The sequence below is a fragment of the Amphiura filiformis genome, chromosome 3 (assembly GCF_039555335.1).
Source record: "Amphiura filiformis chromosome 3, Afil_fr2py, whole genome shotgun sequence".
Classification (NCBI taxonomy): domain Eukaryota; kingdom Metazoa; phylum Echinodermata; class Ophiuroidea; order Amphilepidida; family Amphiuridae; genus Amphiura; species Amphiura filiformis.
The window spans coordinates 80950220-80974149 of NC_092630.1; the positions used below are offsets into that span (position 1 = coordinate 80950220).

Sequence of the window (23930 nt, forward strand, 5' to 3'; positions counted from 1 at the left end):
ATGCCTTGTTTGGTTTATCCTTGATTCTTCTGAAGTGAGTTTACTCTGCTGCTCTGCCCATACCTGGTTGCCTCCTTGGCGAATACAGGTTTCAGTCCTGGTCCTCATTGCATCACTTACGTTGCGTACCATCATTGTGCGCCGGATAATTGCGAATGCAGCAGTAATACGTTTGTGAAGATCTTGGATTTTGCCTCAAAGGAAGAAATCAAGTGGTGTGAGGTCGGTTTGATCTTGCAGGTCACTCCGCAATATGACATATCCCAACAATTCTGTTTGCAGTATCCGTGGACAGAGTGAAAAACGGGTACTTTTCTTTAAAAGGGCATATCTTCAAAAGTTATGAGCCGATTGAAATAATTGTTTCGGTTTATTAAAGCTAACGGGTAAAGGCTTCTTTACATACCAACATATACTTGATCAACGTTTCTGAAATAGGAGAAAAAGAGGGCGCAATGAGGGGCCTCTTTTTTTTGGGACACCCTGTATATACACGTATTTACCTTGAAGTAAATTGATGTTGCTTAGAAATCTAGAATTGTTTTAATGAAACCATATACCAGACACATCAATGGTTTTCATGGATGACATTTTCCTCAACTCATCAGCATTTGGTATATTACCACCAGCATATTGTACATCTTGGAGTCATCTTGTGTCACAATGTCTCCAGAAAGGAAAAACAGCTGTAATTAATTCAAAGCAACTTACAAATCTGTAACATATCTAGCCTGAATGATTTAAAAATCTATGTAATGGCAACACCAAAAGGGGGAGGGGCATGGAGAATTCCCTTTCCCCCCCAAAAAAATCCTGATTGTTTCCCAATCGGATAAAAAAAATCACAGAAAAATACACAATTTTTTTGGGAAAATCAACATTTTCTAATTGCGCCCTTACCCGGAATAATATTCCTAGTGCCAAACCACTGCTGATGCCATGGATCAGGACTACAAGCAAAGTTCTTAATTGATAATTAGGAGTACCATCCTGTGTTTACCCTTCGCCCACGGTTCCCCTGTAACACTCAGTATGCTATCAATGGTGGATCAAGCAGACTTCTGAAGGTGGTCTTTAATAATTAACATATTTTCACAAGTTCAACTGGACATTTTTCATGCAGAATAATGTGGTTGTCACCGCTAGTACAATTCTATACCAAGATGATTTGACTGAGATTCAACTAGCATTTGTTACCTTTTAATATCAACGCAAAGTGTATTGAAAGCACTCAATTAAGTTGAGGGTCATAATTATGTAACGCTTCCAGCAAAATAATTACCAGTCTAATAATAATTTTATTCAATAGTATTGTCAAAAAGGATATCTGATATGCTGAATAACTTCATTAAATATGGGAATTAAATTTCTGTCTTGCTGAAAATAAATTATGCCATTTTGCTTGATCACATCCAATATTCATCCTGCTTTTCCACCTTTTTCCCTACCTATTTTCCCACCTTGTCTATGCCATATATATCCATTGATTACCTACCTGTTGTGCACCTAGTTTATTATGCCATCTACCGATTACCATTCAAGTAAAACATAATTGTTGCAGACCTATTTCATTACAAACCACTTCAACAATCTAGGTTGCATATAAATCAAATCTTTTTTACCCAGACCTTCCTCTTTTATTCATAATAACATAATTTCAAGGTGTGTTGTTATTCTTTACACAGTTCACAGACATTAACTTCAATGTGTACTAACGTACACAATTGTATCATACAACAATTGATTTTGAGAATATGATCAACTAAAAATACAACAAAGAGCACCGGCATTTTCTATACAATTAATTTGTGACATAGACCAATCCCATTATTGTACAAGTCCTAACTGCCCTGATTATATTGTATATTTTGTTCTATTTCAGGAAAATGGTGGAAAATCAAGTAAATTTCTTACATTTAAATAACCACTATTGAAATTTGTACTTTTAAAAAACAATGCACTTCAAAAAACATACAAATTGACCAATAATTGCAAATGAACAAAATGCAAAAGTATATTATTATATCCATTTTAATCCATGTGACAAAACCTTTACATTACATGAGAATGAAACACCAATTTTGGTTCAAAAACAACCCAAATTGACATAAAAGATTTTAAATGACATTCAAATCATAATTACTCATATGTGACACGATCAAGGGAAATGAGTCGGATGTCGCTAATATTGATTTTGAGATATTGGCAAAGAAAGTGTTAAAATTCTATTGTTTTCGGCGATTGATAAATTGAGGTAACTTCACAAAAGAAATTCGTATCAACATGGGGTTTACAGTTTCTGAAAGCCCTAAATGTCCTCTTTAGAAACATGTGTAAAACTCATTTTCGACCAGGGCCGACATGCGACTCATTCCCCTTGATCATGTCACATATTATTACTTTAAGTTTTTAAACTTTAATATATATTACATTGAATACAAAAAATATATTCTATCCTTTTGATCTCATGCAATACTGATATGAGTAACAACCCCAATTAGTATAACACCGTGCATATGGAGGTGGGTAGTGCAGATTAGTGCTACCTTCCACCACCCAGCACTACTACATAAAGGGCATCCCAGAACACACAAGTGTCAAAAGATAACCTTTAACAGTAAATTCTTGGCATTTAAGATACATACAGAAATAATTTCAAATTGATCTTCAAATTCTTTGAGAAAAACTCCTAATCCACTGCTTAAAAACTGCCCGAATAGTGAACGAAATAATCTAGAGTGCACTTTAAACTATTGGTAACCCAACAATTGAGGGGCAACTGCAATATGAAGTCAAACAAATTATAATGATACAACAAATTTTAAATGGTCAAATTGCCCCTTTGCTCATGCCCTAAGATGTTCTTATATGTGACTTGAAGTATGCTGGATGTGTTCGTCTCCATGAGTAACAAGCCAAGGCATGGCATGAGTCATCTCATTTGGGAGGGATCTGGAGAGAGAGGGCATTTGCAAACACTACCAGCAATTGTCTATAATCTTAAATTCAAGGTGTGTGAACCAATTGACAGCCTCATTTCTCCACTTTACCCCATCAAATTGCAGATTTTGGTGTCCTGTGAAAGCTCATATTTCCCTTGAAACACCAATTTATTTAAAGCCTACAATATGTTTCATTTCCGCAGTATGAACAAAAACATGGTAGTCCGGTGGCTACCATCCAGGAAGTCATGTTCTACGGGCCACTGTGATATACATTTTGCTGGAGCCCTTTAATCATTATCAATAACTGTGTTGAGTTCAACTGCCAGGGGTTAATAAATTGATATCTCAATTAAATACTAGCATAAAAGTCATAGGATGCAGACACTAACAACATTATATAAAATCTAGGCACCATAGTCACCGGCAGAAATAAACTCACAATGTTACGTCTGACGTTATCTTTTAGGGGCAGGCAATTTCTGCACTGAAAGGATGCCATGTGTATGGTTACCCAAATCCAATATTATATTGCGTAGATCAGCAAGGCAGCCAATCAAAGCATGTTTCTACTTTGCATGACAGACAATGTCAGGCATAACATGCTGTGTTTATCTTTGCTGGAGACTATATGGAGCAGAGGATGGATGGATCGAGTAGTCAACCCTAATGCATTGGCCTTGCATCTCAGGCTTCCAACATTTCCACAAGCTTTCTACTTGGCCATTAAAAGTTTGAGAATTTGGACAAAATGTCAAGGAACAACCATTTCCCAAAATCTCTGAATGAACATAATCTCAAGCAGTGCTATGCTCAGAAGTTGACTACCCTGGGTGAGCATCTTGTGTGGACAACCAAGTAGGATAGGTAGTACACATAGAGTATCATGGGGCAACCTCTTGGCAAGTCTCTTGTGGTGTACTGTCACTTCTTTGCAAATTTGTTACATCCATGACATGCTTGTGACAGTGCCTACCATAAATAAAAAATTATCTTTGTACTCCTTGGAAAGAGGAGGGGAGTTGCAAATTCTCTTGGAAAGGTCTTGTGCTGTTGTATTTGATAGCATGTAAATTATTATCCTTCATGAGAGATCAAGAGTTGAGAAAGACTTATATACATACATATTTGTAAGGAAGTAAAATACTCTAACTATACATTGTTCAGCATATAATAAGCAAAAATTATCCAGTTTTTGTTACTGCGCACGTCCATAAAGTCCTAAATAAAGCTAACTTAAATTCACTAGCCAGTCACGCATTACGCGACAGTGCAACCAGCGTATGTGCTGTGCCAAACTGTTTGCATGCCATTCTAATGATGATTATAGACCACTTGACATGTGACGTCATTGCCCGGCAGTATATGCACGAATTATGGCAATTTCCATTTTTGTTTGCCTGCAGTGTGCGTACGCATCGTAGTTTGCTCAGGGCATGTGCATTTTAAATTGCCCACTGCATTTCATATAGTACAAGAAAGCCATTGAACAATGTAGCGGTTCATTCAAGCATATCGATGGACCAGTCCCTCATCTTTATTGATAAACAATGATATCAAGTGGTCTATATCAATCCACGACATCATGAGTCTTTGCCAATTATAAGCTGAACAAGAATAAAAGGGATTCTCAACCATTTTGGGACACAACATAATTTCTTGAAAGTGACACAATTCGCAATTCAATATCAATTTGTTTTGTTTTAGTTTTTCTAATCTGTCACATATTATTCTCCTGGATCTGTTGTGTCCCAAATAAGCTCGTCAAGTTTGATTTCAAGAAATATTTGATTCTTACAACCATCAAGTCTTGAGCTCAAGCTCACATATTTGAGGTCAAAATCGACAATTAAGATTGGGAATCCCTGCTCTAATATTAGATTATAATAAATACATTGTATAAAATAGACATCAGCACCTTGTAATCAAACTAGAAAACTATTGTAACTATTTTATAGTCATTTAGAAAACTTTTTGAAGTCAAAACATTCTACAAGTAATGTTACAACTTGTGACAATTAGTTTGTACGCATATTTTATGACCAGAGTTGTGGTCAGTTATAATTCAATTACAATTCAATTAGAGGAGTACATCTAAAGTAACTGTCTCCATTATAACCTGCAACATAACAACATATTGTCAATATGTATGTTACGTCCTTTAATTTTACACTATATATCTGTTTCTGTTTTTGGTATCACTTTCCTAAAGTACGAGGTATTCTGGAATAGGGGATGTTCTTCATAGGCTGCATTATATTAGGTTAGGGTTAGGATTAAGGCTAAGATAAATATAAAAGCCATTCTTGAGTTATTGAAGAATTAATTTACTATATTCTATCACTGTTAGTATCTACTACTGACCTACTTAAATTGATGTGACCAGATTGACAACCTCGTATTTTTTTCATAACTCCAGTACAATTTTAGGCCAGAAATATGTTCAATTTGTATGTTATGAACAAAAAAGTGACAGCATAATCCCATGGTGGTACTGGTTACCACCATACTGTTCTAGGGTTACCAAAAGATTTCAGCCCCAATCGTGGTTCAAATAATTGAAAAGTCGCCCAATTGTTCTCTTTACCATTGGTTTCTATGGGGCAAGAAACTATCAGAAATCACGGGAGCCAATGTTGAAAAGTCACCCAATTTTTTTCTTAACCACTGGTTTCTATGGGACAGGAAATTGTCAAAAGTCGCGGGAAAAATCTTCAAAAGTCGCCCAATTGGGCTACCAAATCGCAGGTTTGGCAACGCTGGGGCCGTTATGAAACATGTTTTTGCTTCTAGTATCAAAACTGCTAGAGCAGCTTAACTCAAAACTTGGGAATTGGATTATTTTGTACAGGCCTCAATGTGAGGTAAAAAAACACAATATGAAATAATCTGATCACCCACATTTAATCCTATTAAACCTGAAGTACAGCTCTAGATGTCTAATCTACACTATAGCCCAGCTGATATCAAAGTTATAAGTTAACTTAAGGGTATACGAGGTATTATTGGTCAAAGCAGCCAAAAAAAAAATTGATTTTCATTATCTGAATCAATATATTATTGAAAAATAACACTTTGGTGTTTTGCAAAAGTTCATTCTACAAATCATATACTTTGAAAACTTGCTTTAATTTATTGTTGTTAATGAGTTATGTACGTTTTTACAAAAGTGTTGTTGTTTCAGCCCTCTTTACAACATAACTCAAGAACCACAGGACCTACAAAAGTATATCTGTGATATTTGCAATTCTTCTACATGCTCGCTATGAATTGAGCAATGCAATTTTGCTAAAAGCTCACTACCATTCGCAAGATGCTGTGAACTACATTTTTGTTGCTGCTTTGACCAACAATACATCGTATACCCTTAATGATCTACTTGATCAAAAGTGTCTATTATTTGATTTAATATTGGCAAGTTAAAAGGAACATTGTTCTGAAAATCATATTGAACCCAGTGCATCTTTTTCACAAATAATTATCACAGAATTTTCAAAACTTACATTTTAATACACATGATGAAATATTTTCAATAATTTAAAGTGTTAATCACACAAGTCTACCAACAAATGCTTTAAAAAAGTTATTTTACCTATATTTTTGTATTAAAAAAAAACAATTGGAGGAAAATAAAGAGCCAAATTCTCCCAGACAAATAAATGTACACTGGAAAACAAATGCACTTAGCAGGTTTGAGACACACTCAGTGTTACATTTACCCTGTAAACACTATATATTTTTTGTGTCCAATGATAATAAATTACAAAATAGAGACTGACTGACAGACACAACTTGTGATGACAAAGGGTTTTCCTTCGGGCGACCTAAAAAATTATCAGCTACAAAAATGTTGCTTTTGATAAGCATGGAAATAGAATCATCTTGAATTTTACTACAAACAATCCATTGCACAAAAGACTTGCAACACATTGCAGGTTAACATAACTATTATAATACAAATTGCAATGTGTTACAAGGCTTTGTCAATTCCACCTTCCAAATCCCTCCCATATAATGTATTTCAGTATCTTATTCTAAAACTACCAAGGCACATGGTGTTTCTAGTCTCCAACATCACTATCTCTGTCTCCTAGCAACCATGTGATGTAGAATCCCAATGCTAGGAGTGATGTTCCAAGTAGATCACCTATGGCAGTCAGATAGGGGATGGAGAAGTTGTCTGGATCCTTCTTTCTTAACCATAGAAGATGGACTAACCAGTCAGCAATAGCAAGCAGAAATCCAACCTGCAGAAAATGAAATGAAAACCGAAGAACCGGAGGGTTATTTCCACTTCTGACATGATTTTTTCACCACACATTCTTAGAAAGATATTTATTTTGAATATGTAAAAAAATTGGGAATAGCTGCTCTAAACTCTGAGAAATTAACATTTCAAATTGGGTAAAGTTCTTTTTGGATCACCCTGTATTTTAAAAGCACTTTTTAAATTCCCACACCTTGCCGAATCTATTCCTTGCATCATAAATAAAAAAAATAGTAATTCATATCAATTTAAAAAGTAAAGTCAAAAAATGACTTAAATATTACAAAACTTCCATTAATAGTGATTACACACTCAGGAAGGATGAATTGAGAGAATGATATTTACGTTTATGGACTGGGTGACATGGAAGTTATCCGGCGGTAATTTCCTGATTATGCTAGCCTACAACCCTGATGGCAGAGGTAACATGGCAATGGATCATCACTGTGATAAACTCACTAATGACAAACTTTAGACAGACATTTTATGTACTTTATCCTGATTCACAAACATTATGCAATAACCAACCACAGAGACAACAGTTTCACTGGATTTCTTTCCACTTTGGTACAATTCAGCAACTGAAAATTTTGAAAATGTAATTTGAGGATTACTCTTGATTCTTGAATATCTAATACATTATGTGTGTATGACTGTAATTATTGAAATCATGCTAAAAACACAACTTTTTTGACCTGTTTTTATATTTAAAATTATGATTATACATTTTACATACAAATTTCAAGTTTATTTCAATAGCTCATAAATGATGGAATGCTATTATCACAGATTTTATAGAGAAAAATGTCTGCATATAATTTCTGGAATCTTGGGTTGATACATGATGGTACAAATTGGCTCAATATTAATTTTTTTCACTCTTCATGGATAATGACACACAATCTCAGGCTACTGTCATAAACACTATCATAATCAACTGGAAATTCCTATATGACCTGACCTAATTATTCATTAATTACCAGCAACAATCAATTATTTCCCTAATGACAAACACCTATTCATGACTGACAATGACACCAGGTGTATGCAAGACATATTATTAAAAAGATTCAAGGATTTGACAATTTTCGTTGAAAGTGAAAGCAAAAGTTTGATTCTCACCCATTTCCTAATAAATGCTTTGTATTTGTGCTGAACTTATCAACTATTATTGAACTGACTTGACTACCTGTCACATTGACAATGCAGACAAAACCTGTCATTTGATTTAACATCAGCCAAATCCGTAGAAGAGAATAGTTCCTCATTCAAAGAAATCACATAAAATATGTTTATGAAGTAATAATTAATCCTGGAAGATAAAATATTCACATACTTTCACAATTGGTCGACTGAAACAATGGGTAAAACAAGATTATATGAATACAATTTAGCAGTTTCAAAATTAAATTGGAATTAAGAAACTGTGTAGTCTGCTTGAAAGAAATTTTAATTTGATATAAAACAAAGTTCAGAAATGGGATCAAATTTGAAAGAGGATGGAGATATAACGAAGAATATATTTCAACTTTGGTGCTTCTTTTACATTTGTAGCATTTTTCGGCAATATTTTTAAAATTCCAGCTTCATGCAAAACTGAATTATTTTTTTCATTGGAAGTCAATGAAGAAACCTAATCAAAGATATATGCTGAAGTGCAAAACATTTGTTTTGTCAATGAAATTGGTCCTTTCAGTAAGAAACATGAGTCATATTTTGTTTGTAAAGCAACTGGGGTAAAATTTCTAAAGATCATGGTCTTCAGAGGGTGTGTGAAATAGTTGTTTATTCATTTACTTTTTATTATAAATTTTCTTTTTTTAGTGTCATCATTATTTATTGATTCATTGGTCAGTCAGTGAATCACTGACCTTCATACACAAATCTCCCTCTGAAATCTAGGAACACTGCATTTCAATAATTATCTTCTATTGGTTGTTTTTGTCCCAGGTGTAAATTGCCATTTCCACAGGAGAGAGGTTACCAGTGGGCAGGCTGTCCTTATTATATAGCAGGTTGAAGTTAACTGTCAGCTTCCTTTGTCAACTGAATAACGCAAGTGAAATGAAGCTTAACCAATAGAACAGGTAACTGACTGATCAGAGTTGCCATACTTTTCAAAATAGTACACAATTGGGTGATCCTTTTTAAAAGCCTTGCAACACAGCACCAATTATGTTGGTGACTTCTGCAAGTTTCAAGAATCATCTCTCCAGACAGACCCCTAATGCACAGTGTTGTAGTCGAGTCCTCATCATCCGAGTCCGAGTCCTTGGTGTCCGAGTCCAAGTCCGAGTCAGAGTCCCTGCCAATTTCTGATGTCCGAGTCCGAGTCCGAGTCCTCAATGTTCGAGTCCGAGTCCGAGTCCTTATGTATCAAATTCAAGCCCCGGGGTTTTCACAAATACTTAATCAACGTATAGCCTAATACTTAACCAGAATTTTAGTTCTATATTATTTTCTTGTCAATACATAATTTGCTAGTCCCACCTAGCATGCCTAGTATTGTTTTGGGGGTGTGCAATAATTATGCTGAGCCCGGGGAGGGGTGAAATTGCCAAAAATGCTTATCCCTTCTAGGCCTGCCAAACATCGTCCCCCCTCCCGACCTGCCAAAAATCTTTGCACCCCTTTTCACATGCCATTTTTTTTGGATCCCAATTTACAAACTTTAATTGGTTTAGATAATTATGTTTCGAGTGCAGCGAGCAGGGAAATCTGTATTATGTAAGCGTTTCCATACTGTTTTCTAAGCCTTTTTAGAGCGTTTTATTTGAAAGGTGCCCCATGTGCCAAAAATTGCTTGTTCCCCCTCTCGGCTTGCCAAAAATTGCTTCCACCCTCCCTTTTGATCGGTCAAAAAAATTTTACCCTTAGGTAGCATACCTTGGAAACAGAGTATAATCACAGACTCACAGTAACTTATTAGGCTTGTGTTTTAGAGAGGCAAAAGATGCAATATTACAGACTTGACATTTAATATGGAATATTTTTTTCGCAAAATTCAAAGACTGGTCTGGTACGGGTCTGCATAAACCGCACGAGCTAAATATTAATTGGGATGTGTCGGGAAATGGTGTAAAATCATTGTTTGATAGAAAATGTTCTTTCCATTAGTTTACATTTTGGCGCTCATAATGTAGTGAATTAGCCTAAAATGGCGAATTTAAAGAGACTGATTTTGATTTTTGTGGAGGTAAAATTTCTGAATTTGAGCAACATTATTCTGATATTATCAATTTTATTGAGGTTTGAGGCGATATTTACTGAATCTAACACCAATAAGTGTTCGTCAGAACTAAAATGCACTTGTAATCTACCAGTTTTGAAAGTAGGAGGAGTTTTGAAAAATATGGCTCTTAAAAGTGGTACGCACTCATAAAGTTTGAATGGTCCGCTGGGGCCAAATGTTATAAACTTACGGTTCAAAAACAACTGTCCTGGTGGTTCAATGAACTCACACTGTTTCTCTGTATACAGTAAGATTATTGGCCCCATGGGACCATTCAAACTTTCTGAGTGCGTACCACTTTTGAAGGCCATATTTTTTTAAAGCTCCTCCCACACAAAGAAACAGCGTGAGTTCATTGGACAACCAGGAATCCGCGCAGTTGTTTTTGCACCGTAAGTTTATAACATTTTACCCCAGGGGGCCATTCAAACTTTCTGAGTACGTGCCACTTTTTAAGAGCCCTATTTTTAAGCTCCTCCCATGTTCAAAACATTGGTACATTGCAATTGTATTTCAGCTGTGATGAATGCAAATTGCTGACGATGTTTAAGAAATATCACCTCAAAACCCTATAAATTTGAAAATAACAGAACAATGTTGCATAAAGTCCGAAATTGTGTCCCCCACAAAGCTCAAATTCAGCCTACCTATATCCGCCATGTTAGGCAAATTCGCTACATTAGGAGCACCATAATGTAAACTTATGGAAAGCACATTTTCTATCAAACAATTATTTTATACCATCTCCCGACACACCCCAACTAATATTTAGCCCGTGCGGTTTATGCAGACTCCGTCCAGACCAGTCATGGAATTTTGCGAAAAAATATTCCATATTAAATGTCAAGTCTGTACAATCAAAATATGACGTCACTACCAAACCCCAGGTGCCAAATGAAGAGGTGTTGGATCTGGCTGTAGGCCTATGCAGTATTATTCTGGGGGTGGGGGGGGGGGTCACTCACATGTAAAGATGGTACGGTATGTCCGGCGGTCAGGGGTCCTTTTTCAGGCTCTCCGGCAGTCCCTTAACACATTTGCATCATGCTCCTGTTCAATGAGCCTAACACTCTGAAACACTTTGGAAATATTTTAAATTTGTTAGCTCCAAAGCCTATAATTTAGCCCAATTTTAGTTCACATACCTCCACAAAAATGTTGAAATTTCAGTTCATCAAGCCCCTATTTTGCCCCCAAATCAGTTCTTATAGTTCCCTTACCAAAATTTAACTTGAGTGCCCCGCCCAAGAGTATTATTATTATTCATGTACATTCTAGACTTGCGTCTAACAAAGCAGTCATGTCAAAACAAACAAATATGATTAAATTCCATTTAACCAATTAAAGATATAACTGAAAGCAATCTTGCTTTTTGATTGTACTTTTATTTACAAACTGAATTTATTTGCATATAATAAAACTACTTAAATTAATCATGTGATGTGATCATTGATCAAGCATAAGAAGTTTACAATGAGCGAAAATAAAAGACCTAAAAAGACCCTATTTTGCGGACTCGAGGAGGACTCGAAGCCAAGTCCCCGAGTCCTTGGGGTCCGAGTCCGAGTCCTTAGCTTCCGAGTCCGAGTCCTTGAAAAAAGGACTTGAGTCCGGACTCGAGTCTGAGTCCGAGTCCCGAGTCCTCCAACACTGCTAATGCACCATGTTAAGTATTAGGCTTACAAATGACAAAATTATGTAGCAATACTAATGTTAACAATCCTTTATATTACAATTTTTACAGGTTTTTGAGTCTGTGCAATTGGTCATGCCTAAGTGGGTAAATTCTTTGCAGGATTCAATAAAAGTAATCAAATATGTGATGCAATTGTTTGTCTCTAAAAATAGAGAAAGTGAACGTCCTTTTTAATTTTCCGCAGCATTTAGTATTCATATCTCTAGAAATAAAATCCTATTTTGTAGCTAAGCCTGCTTTTGACATTTTTTCCTTTGACTGATTTGGGGTTAACTTAATTATAATAAATTACTTTTTCTCTAAAGTAGTTGGTGACGTCAATTTGTCGAAACAGCTTTTTCGCATACACACCTAATCAACATCTTTTTGCCCACGTGAGTACGCAAGCAGTTAAAGCAAACCTCATTTTGTAGTGGTGCCCCAGTGCATTGACATCATTGACTACACCAGACACAAAGCAGTATAGACACTCTAGACAGACACAATGACCTGTTGTTCAATGCACGCACCAATGGCTGAATGGCAACACTGTCTATGACAGCATGGAAGAAAGAGATGAGAAGGAACCACAACGACTTCGATCGGCCAAGTTTTAATCCGCTTATCTATTGACGCATGAAAAGAAAAGCTATTAATGGTACTTACTTTCATGTATGATCCATTTACCGCGATCGATGCTTGGCAAAATTATTACTGGAAAAAATTTATAACAAACCCATCCACGAACAAACAAACGCTACCCAGAAGTAAGATTATGGAATTTCACTGATGCTCTGAACATGTATAGTAGCTTTGTTTTGGGATCTACAGTCAAACTGTTTTCTTGATCGTGTTGTGTAGAAAATGTCCTATAAAACATCGAAAAGGTAATCAAAATCGGCCGTTTTTTTTTGAGTTTCATCTTTAGCAAATAAGGTAAGATTTTGGTGACTTTTTCGATGAAAAATAGATGTAAAATGTTCTTAAATAATGCACAATGTTTCGGTTGAGTCTGGTACATAAAACGTGTTTAATTTAATAGTTTATATGTGTATAATCGTAACTAGCTAACTTTCGTTTCAGTGCCAAAGACTGCCAACTCTGAGAAAAAAGTCATCAAAGTTCGGAAAAATTGGGCAAAATGGAAGAAAAAGATGTAGGCCATCAATGACCGATGATCACGTCACCAAAGAAAATCCTATAGGGTGCTTGCACGGAAGGTCATTAGTTCAAATCATCCTTCACACACGCTCCAGAAGACATGCAAATACATGGAATACAATACCAATCACCTATTTAACGCGGGTATTGATCAAAGTAAATCCTCATGAATAACAATGTCAACTAAATGTCGGTAAAGGGAGTGGACAAAGTGAATGCGTTCGTTGTGGTTCCTTCTTATCTCTTTCTTCCATGATGACAGGGAGTAAATGGACAGGAAGTCATTCATTTTTACTAAGTATCCTGTCCTGGATATTAAAGGAATCCTAATGTATCAGTTTTCTGTGAACTTGAAATTCATTAGAAAATTATTTTTCATTTGCAAGATTTACCCAAGAAAAGTACGATGAAAAATATGCAATTGAAGAAAGGAATGTTGCAAACATGATTTCCAATAACTGGATTTTTAGGCCAACACTGGAAGCATTACGTTTCCTGGTCATCCATCCATCCAAGCTTGTGCGCACAATTTCTTGGAATTGATAGGCGTATATTAGTGATGGAACTTGGTACAAGCAATTCCATTAGATGTCCATCACAAAATTTGTTTGTTCGGCTTATAGATGGTGAAATGATACTCATAACATTGTGTATTGATATAGAATGTCTTGAATGCACATGGGCGCAGCACTTTGTGTAATGCGAGACTGGTGCTCGCTAATAAAAATTTACGTGAGCGTAAGTTGGGACTTTACTGACATGCACAGTAACAAAAACTGAATACTTTTCACCAATTATAAGCCACTTTAATTAGGTAGCTCATTAACCATTAACTTGTATTTTACAAGTTGACCTCAAATGACCTTTGACCTCAATATATGATTTTTAATCACCACCAAGAGGGTTCATACAGTGCAGCTATAACCCAAGTTTGGGTACATATAGGATTTGAACTGTTCATGTGAAACCAAATTGGTAAGTTAATCTCAAATGACCTTTAATCTCAGTATATGACCTCGAATCCCACCCGAAAAAAGTAGCCAGAGTTTTTGACCACGACCCACCTATCCTGAAAATCTGAAGTCAATCCGCCCATCCATGCAAAAACAGTATGTCTTGCGGTGGAGGCATAATAAAATTAAACTAGATTAGACTAGACTAAAATAAAATAGTAACTAAATAAAACCATTTTAATTGCAATCTTTCAAATCTCATTTCAGTGTCATGTTTGAATTAACAACATTGTCAAATATTTCTACTCCACAAATGGAATGATTAGCATAATTTACCCAAGTTTACCCAAGCTCATTCATGAATATTTCCTCCTGATGCAAATCCACAATTCTATCCTAAAGCCCGATGTTGTAAAAACTGTAATCCGAGCCAGGTTTTTATGAGCTCAGCGTTGAAAATTCTCATTGCGTGGTGGAAATTTTGGTCCATGATGGAGTTGGACAGTCTTCAACTTTTTCGCATCGCGCTGCGATATCGCGGCCGTGCACGCTTGTGATTGGCTGCTGGAAAATAAAGGTCGGTAGAATGACCTTAAAAGAAGATGCAGAGCCTACATGCTTTTCAAACATCACAACATCGTGCAATGAAATTAAAATGTACATTTCAATTTCACCGCGCGATGCTGGGATGTTTGAAAAGCATCGTAGCAGAGTCAGGATCGGACTTAACACCAGATAATCATTTGCATGAATATTGATAACTGTCTGACTGCCACAATTGCTTGATTTATTTTATGTTACCAGGAAGTCAAACAAGTTATATCATTAATTATTTTAACATCAAAACATTCTTCTAACACAATTGCTGCTCAACTGCCCAATTATATAGATAAAAAGCATTGTAAACATTTTATGTTGCGGGGGAAACGAGGGATGACTGCGGTACTGTTACCAAGTGTCTTATTTATTATCTTAATCATTGACACTGTAATTGTCTCCAAGGGTGAATTCATATCACAAGAAAGTATGTGGAAGTAACATGAAGTGTTTGCTGATCAAATAATGTTCTTATCCACGCTACACTAATTGTCTCCTGGCAACTATATCAACTACACACCATGCTCTTTCATCAAAATTGGTTCATATCACTCACTGCTTTTGATATTAAAATGTCCACCCACTTATTATTGACAAACAAAAGAATATTATATAGCATAGTAACTACATCCCCAAAACAAAGTTAAACAAAACAAACAAAAATGCACCAAAAAATAAACTCCTCCGCCCAATCAACCCCCAAAAAAAAAAACCCCTTTTTTCAACCAGGAAACCCTAAAGCAAAACAAAAGAACACCCAGATCCACCCAGAAAATGTCAAAAGGATAACAAATAAATAACACTAAAATCTACAAAAAAGAAAATTAAACAAAGAGGTTGAAACTAAACAACCCATATTGTCAGTCACCCAATATAATAACCTTTATGTGACATTAATATTATGCTACAGGCAAATGGGCATGCACCCTCAAATACACAAAACAGGAATCTGGAAAAACTGATATCCTGACTTCAAGGGGATATTTCAAATTTGTTTTTTAATGTGAATTACCAACTTTCATGCACCAAACAGAAAAGGCTCAGAAAGTTTACCTTTGTTAATGAATCACAGGAGCCTAAATTCATGATGTACAATTTTCCTCAAAATGGGGCTTCTGCATATTGGGGCTTTTGCAAATTTGTGACATTCAAAATTATATTATTATGGTTCTCCTTAGTAACAAAATTGGAAAAAAAAGCAAGAAAAATAAAACACCAACACCAACACATACCAATGCAAACTCATTGTACTTATTTATTAAATAAAAGAAGAAAAAAAAGAAAAGAAAAAAAAAAAGGAAAAAAAAAACACAAGAAAAAACAAACATTTCCAAGTAGAAACCTTGACATTTTAAATAAAGAACAAAGCGGTTTTGATCTAGGACATACATCCTTCTTATTACAGATTTTCCCACGCCATGTTTAACATTCAGCCTGGTATTTCGTAGAAATCAGATACATTGACAAATTTCAGCCTAACTGTATCTTTATGTTAAACATACTGGAAATGTTCTAAACAACAAACAGGGTGGTAAATTCAAGATTTTTATTTGTTGTAACTTAAGGGAACTGGAATGAGCGTTTTGAGCATTTCGACAGTATTTTTTGTGGGACATGAGAGCACCTCAGACCTATCGAATTGCATTCTGAATACGAAGCATGTCTTTCTGATATCAAATAATTTTCATTTTTTGAAATTAACGATATGATACAAATTTTATGACAAATTATTAAAATTTGACATTTTTCACATTTTTGATATATAACAGTCCTCAAAGTAAATTTTATAAATCTAATGACATATTCTTAAAGTGTATGTAGCTGGGAGGAAAAGCCGATGATCAATTGAAAATTTTGACCTTTTATATTGAAGATATGGATTTTTTCCCAAAAGACCTAATTGTTTTTGGTGTTTTGGGAAAAAAATCCATATCTTCAATACAAAAGGTCAAAATTTTCAATTGATCGTCGACTTTTTCATCCCACTTACATACACTTTAAGGGGGCGGTTAGCTAAGAAAATGACTAAAATGAGCATATAATTTGAGTTTTGCTACTTATTAAATTCAGCAGAGTTTTAGCTTTAAAATATTTTTTACCCCATTAAAATCGGATGTTGCATTGCCAAGTTTCGGCTATTTGAAGTGAACAAGGTGTCGAGAAATATGGTAACATTTGTTCGTTTCCTATTCTTATCCATGCATTTGAATTTTAATGTATTTGATTGTTTTTCAAGGTGCGATATGTGAAAGAATTACTAACAAAAATATTTACCTGGCAATTACAATCATAATTTAACATTTATTTACTTTATTATTATTTATATATACTTTATTATTATTTTTGCTTCAACAAATTTATATTCTAGTATATTTGTACTATATTTCATAATTCCTCACCTGGCTATTATTAGTCATTTTAAAAATGCGTTTATTTCAAAATGGTAATTTTATCAGTAATTCAAGTTTTTTTCAGCCATTATAAGTGCAAATGACTTGAAACTTGGCAGAAAGGTGTATTTTAAGTAGATCTAGAGAAGTACAGAGCCCTTTTTTATCTAATCCCTTCCAAATTTGAAATATGGTGATTTTTCCCAAAATGGCCAAATTTTGAACTTTTCGCATAAACACAATCTTAAAACGTCTCAAAAACAAAAAGCGGAGCAAATTTTGTGAAAAAGGGCTCTGTACTTCTCTTTATTATGCTTCAAATAGTTAAATATTGATGGTTTCAGACTCATTGTTGTTTTAATTTTTCTGAAAAACTTGAATAACTAAGTGTATAAAAATCCAATATGGCTGCCGTTACCATGGCAACGGTGGATTCGGCGACGAAAAAAAAAAAGATTTTTGAGTTGAGAATTGTTATAGGTATACACCAGTGATGATTGTTTATCCAAAAAGTCCAAAATAGCCAAAAATGCCTTCTTAGCTAACAGCCCCCTTAAGTTTAAATCATCAGATTTATAAAGTTTACTTCGAGTACTGTTAAATATCAAAAATATCAATTTTTAATCATTTGCCATAAAATGTGTATTACATTGCAAATTTCAAAAAATCAAAATTATTTGATATCAGAAGGACATTCTTCGTATTCAGAATGCAATTCGATATGTCTGATGTGCTCTAATGTCCCACAATAAATACTGTCCAAACATTCATACCCCACCCCTTAACCCTAACCCTACCCGTGGTTTTCTGGCTATCGGAAGGGAAAGAAGGAACGAAAAAGGAGAGAAGATGAAGAAGAAAGTCACTTGGCACCCCCGAGTTGAACCTCGGACCCCTCGCATGCCACGCAGAAGATCCCCAGCATGTAGCTACACAGGTGGCGTTGGCCCGACCAGCGATTCCCTGGGTATATATGACTTGGTCTGATTGCGTCATCAAGTCCCGTGGAATGCATGCATGCAGAGTGGTTTTAATAGTGAGCTTTAGTGAGTCCTAGTTGGGTTAGGGTTAAGCTTCACATTGTCAACACCTGAATATGTGGGTAACCTATGGGCACAAAACCTATGGACATTCTTCTTCTATCCAAATGGTGCGGAAAGTTATTTAAGCCTGTAAAACAATTTCACAATAAACTTGATCTTTCTAGCCCATTAGGTACCATTCCATGAAGTGTAAAAACAACAGCAATGACACTGACACAATAGAGGGCAGTCTGCATGTAACTTTGCCAATCAAGCTTGAAATATGAAATGTATGTAGAATTATATTTATAGATTAAAACAATTCAGAGTGCTAGGATACCACCAGGCCCGTACGGGGGGGGTGCGGGGGTGCGACCGCACCTCCCCAAATTTGCAAAAGTATACAAAAAGTCCCAAAATTTAAGAATTTGCGAGGGGTAGAAAAAAAAAAATCAGGTTTTTTACGGTTTTTTGGACAAAAAAAGGACCAAATTTTTTGGAAAAGTCCACTTTTTACAAAATCGCCCCCCCCCCCATTTGGAAAAAAGTCCACTTTTTCAAAATCAGCACCCCCCAAAAAATCCTGCGTGCAGGCCTGGATACCACCATCATGTATGTGTTGTTTATATGCTTGCGCAAGGTGGAGACACGCTTGGATCTTGACGTGATCATGCTCAAGCAAACTGCAGATTTTAGGATGAGGCTCACAATGAGGAATGGGAAACTTCCTTTTCACCTATTATTGACTAATACACACAAGAACAGATATGTCTAGAAGTAACATTTCTAATACATTTGATTTGATCAATTTAGTGCCTCTCCTTTTAGCAGTCTATATGGATTTATCTAACTTCAGTTCAACTCTAGGATTTTGGTGGGTACATGTAAGCTGAATCAGAGAATTATCCCAGCATTGAGTTGCAATGACTATGACATTTGTTCTATGGTATGTATGATTACCCACAATGATAACATCTTTTGCTCTCATTCAATGTCATTACAGTAGCCACCCCTTGATCTTTAGATGCACCATACATTAGCTCACTCATTTTGGTTGACCCATATTTTTTAATGGTAGCCATTCTAAGGGGAGCTGGAGTCCTCCCTGGATACTAGTAGGCAAATAAGGGTGTCAATGTCGCTCATTTTCACCATATATATGCAATGTACTCGCTCTCTCACTCACTCTTTCTTCTTTTTTTTCTTGTTCTTCTCATCCACTTTTGCATTTATACACTTGGGAGGAAAGAGGTGTAAGATACTGCCTTGCTGAAGTGCACAATACATCAAAGCTACTGAGGTATGGACCTCTGACTTTGTAATTACAAGTAGTCCAAGCCTTGATTATATTTCTGTGATTTGACATAATGTTGAATAGTCCCAAACAGAAATGTTTGGTAGACTCATAACCGGTGCGATCTTACCTTTCCGATGTTGATTAAGATACTTCTTCTTGCATCGATCCCGAGATGCGGAAAAACCAATAGTCATTTTGTCCCACATAAATGAATAAATAACAAAAAACCCGATCCCCGGTGGACTCACCCAAAAGGTGACGTCACACCATATGATCGCCCTTATCCGACTTGGGATCCCCTACCGGACCAAACTTGTAGGGGTGGCGGGGTCCGGGATAATCAACATCGGAAAGGTAAGATCGCACCGGTTATGAGTCTACCAAACATTTCTGTTTGGGACTAGACTCAGTACACGGTCGATCTTACCGTTCCGATGTTGATTAAGATACTTCTTGCATCAACATCTGAAAGATCGATCTAGCAAGTAACCGGCGGATGGAGGTACAAGATTGGTCAGCATCTGATCAGGGATCGGGAGCGGTAACGATGGTTTTCGCGAGGTCAGAAAATATTTTCCCCCCACGGTCGGGAAACACAAAAGACCACGCGATCACAGACATAAACCTCCTTACTTAATAAGTTTGGTGGTTAAGAATAGCGACACTGGTTCTTACCATGCTGAGTATTCTGTATAGTCTGAAAACCTGGTACCCGTACACCACCGTATTATGATCGCCGAACAATGTCCCGGTAAACCTCCCGCCCGTCTCTGATTACTAACGTAAACGGAAGTATCGTAGAGAAGGGCGAAGGTGGCTTCCGGGACACCGCCTACTAGATCTCCTCAAGGGACAACCGAGCGGTATACCCAAGATGATGAGATAGCTTCGTGTCGAGTGGGTCGTGGGACGCGAAACCTTCGCGATCCCCGGACCCCACCAACACCTGGACCAGCCATTGCGACAGCGGCTGGACCGAAGGCTCTGTAAGGGTGATGAATGCGGTCATGAGTCCCTCGCAAGGCTTGTGTTCGGAAGAAATAGTGCTGCAGCGCCTTATCGGACACCCCAGCCTATCTTTGGCTTCAGCCGAACCTTGCCCAACCCTGGGGATTGGAGAGGGACGAATGTCGGTATGCACCGCGCCCGTTCGTAGTCACGAGAACAGAGCGCCGAAACAGTGTCGCTCCAGTGTTTGTGAACACGGAAGCTAACCTCGAGCAGAGAACAGTGTGAATAGAAGTGGACCATTTACCGATCCTTGAGGGACACCCTCGTCGAGACAGGTACTATCAGATGTCTCACCCTTTATGACAACTGTTTGATATCTGTTCTTCAGATATGATTCGTACCACTTAAGTGCTGTTCCACGTATACCATATCTCTTACGTGAGCGTTCGAGCAAAGCATGATGGGAAAGCGTGTCAAACGCTGCAGAGAAATCAAGTAAGATTAGAACAGCCTCGAGGTGTTTGTCTGCAGCTAGAAGGATATCATTATGGATTCTTGTGAGAGCAGTTTCTGTCGAGTGGTATTTTCGGTAAGCCGACTGGTTAGATGCATACAGATTATTGTTCACGAGATATTCTGTCAATTGGGTAGCCGATACACGCTCAATTGTCTTTGATAGGAACTTAAGATTTGAGATCGGCCGATAGTTTTTCATATCGTTTCTGTCACAGTTGGCTTTCTTTACCAGGGGAGTAACTTGCGCTACTTTCAGAGATGGGGGCATCAGACCAGAGAGCAGTGAAGAATTTATGATGTTAGTCAAATGCGGTAGGAGTGGATCCAAGCATTTCTTCAGCAGATCTGTAGGGATTGGATCCAAGGGGCAAGATTTTGTTGCCGATTTCAGCACAATCTGCGGGCGTCCTCCGGTGACATTTCGCGAAACGCAGTGAATGTACTCTCACATGACTCAGACAAAGTGATGGACAACTCAGGAGGATCAAAGTTGTCAAGCTTATCCAGGAGTTTACACACTTTCTCCTTGAAATAATGTGCAAAGTTGTTTGCGAGATCCGTGCGACATGAATGATCCGGCAGAACAGTAGATGTATTTGATTTGCTGAGTTTGTCAACAATCTTGAACAGCTGTCGATCATCACATGCGGCGATTTTAGCACGATGGTATTCACACTTTGCATCCTCAACTTTCTTGCGATGGTCTTTGCAGTACTGCGTATATACTTGGCGATCAACTTCTAGCCCAGTCTTTAACCACTTCCGCTCATATCGCCGCTTTATACGTTTTGACTCACGCAGGTTCTCATCAATCCACGGCTAATTCGGTCTATGCACGATGGTCCGTGTTTTCATAGGAGCATGAATATCTAGCAGGCCAGACAAAATGGATTCATATTGATCGACGAGAATTGAAGGATCATCAAATGCGTCTTGAGAAGCATTACCGAGCATGTGGGAGGATGTCACTATGTCTCTCTTGAAACTGTTCACATCTATGGCGCGAAAATTACGCGATCGGACTTCCACTTTTACCTGAGCAGGTTCTTGAATATCCAGAAGACATTTGATGGCTTTGTGATCTGAAGGTAAGCCATGTACAACAGTCACATCAGAGACAAGTTCATCGGACACTCGCGAGATGAAAAGGTCCAAAGTATGGCCACTACGGTGTGTTGCTTCCTGGGCGTGTTGACGAAGTCCGGAAGAATCCAAAAGATCCAAGAACCTAATCGCATCTCGATCAGGCGCATCATCAACGTGAAAGTTTAAATCACCGGTGATTAAAAGCCGACCAGGGACGATGGTAAGTGACTCAAGAAGCTGTGGAAACTCACTCATAAACAGTTTTACTGTCAACTTATTTTCCTTTGATGGTGGTGGGCGGTAGATGGTTATAAGTCTGAGTGAGGAGGATCCACTTGATAACGAAGTATCCATGTATTCAAATGACTGGAAACTCTGCGTTTCATTTAGCCTCACATTGAACCCTTTGTGTACTACCAGACAGATTCCACCTCCTCTTTGGTTGTTTGGACGAGGAGCATGGTACACAACAAAATGTGGCAATGTGTTAATAATGTCAGCGAGAGGAATGTCGTCTCGACCATCGCCACGTAGCCAGGATTCTGTCGTCGCCAAGATCTGCACATTCTCATCGATAATCAGATCACAAGTAGAGGTAGTTTTCTTGTTGATGGAACGTGCATTCCATGACGCCAGACAAGCTTTTGCCTTTGGTAACTGTTTTTTGGCAACAATTGGAGCAGTAGGTAATTCAACAAGATAGCGTCCACTTGATAAAGTTTCTTTTCAGTAGGTGTAGTTGAATTTTTGGGCGTAATACGAACTTCGATAGGCCGTTGTTTCCTTTTACCACCACGGCAGCCACGCCGTGTCTTTCTGGCAATACCGAGGATAGTCAGCGTATTCCACACGAACGGATCGATCGGGCGATCGAAGGATTTTGAATGTTGTTTATCACACCTTTGATTTAGTTCGATCAGAGTGTCTTCGCTGTAAAATCGAGGAGGCATCATGAAAATGGTTTAAGTACAATATAACCAGTCAATGTACAAGTATAAACTTTGGTTCCGAATTTGTATGCCTACTACGCCGAGTCATAACAGAACAGAATATAATGAGTTGAATATACAAAAACACAATCCAAATGTCAAATATATTGCAGCGATCGGATGCAGAAATGTACTCAAAATATACAGCTGAGTGATAAAAGCAATAAAACGTCCAGGAAAAAGTTTAATTTAAGAAAATTCTCAGAGAGCCAAGTGACATGCAGCCTCCTGAAGATGGCGCTATCTGTTCGAGACCGTGTGCAACTCAGCACCGCCGTCCCGAAGCCAACGCCAAACCGGAAAGCCATCTTGAGAGTTACGTATTTAAGCGTCGCTTTTGACGGAAGGTCAAAAGGGTGACCCTTAAAGTAATCTAAGACTGTGTTGGGATCCCTTAGGAGGATCACTTTCCTTTTTAGTAGACACTTTCGTTGAACATACCGTCGAGGCGTAGACTAATAAGGTAACCATCGGCTATGATAGTCGACCCGTCTCGAAACCTCGGTGAATGGAGAGGACAGCTGACTTATAGCTGGCCCCAGTGGCCCGCTGAAGTCTTGCTTGGAACTTTTCTGTCAGAAACTCCGGAACTAGCAGCACAGAGGCTCTAGCGGAGAGCTATTTGTCTCATTGCACCAAGCGTAGTATGGAGCCAGACTCTGGCTATACGTGCGGAGGGTAGACTTCCGTCTAGCCCGGCGATGAGAAAAACAGCTTCTGATGAAAAGTATCCCTCCGCTGCGCGTTCCCTGGTAAGGGCCATGCAGCTAACTGCAGGTGCTCTAGTGATAGACTGGGTACCTCCGCTCCGGGCATCCGGAGTAGATCTGGTACCTCGGGGAGTGTCAGCGG

The 23930-nt window shown here is 37.5% G+C and overlaps 1 protein-coding gene across 2 annotated transcripts in view; it reads right to left on the reverse strand.

The window, feature by feature from the left end:
• Positions 1–2015: 2015 nt before the first annotated feature.
• Positions 2016–23930, reverse strand: part of LOC140149250 (solute carrier family 41 member 1-like) — a 51112-nt gene continuing 29197 nt past the window's right edge. For both annotated transcript variants that reach the window (XM_072171488.1, XM_072171487.1), the window contains exon 10: positions 2016–7189. In XM_072171488.1, coding sequence (XP_072027589.1) covers positions 7004–7189 — 186 coding nt within the window. In that variant the 3' untranslated portion in view covers positions 2016–7003. The remainder of the gene's footprint in view (positions 7190–23930) is intronic.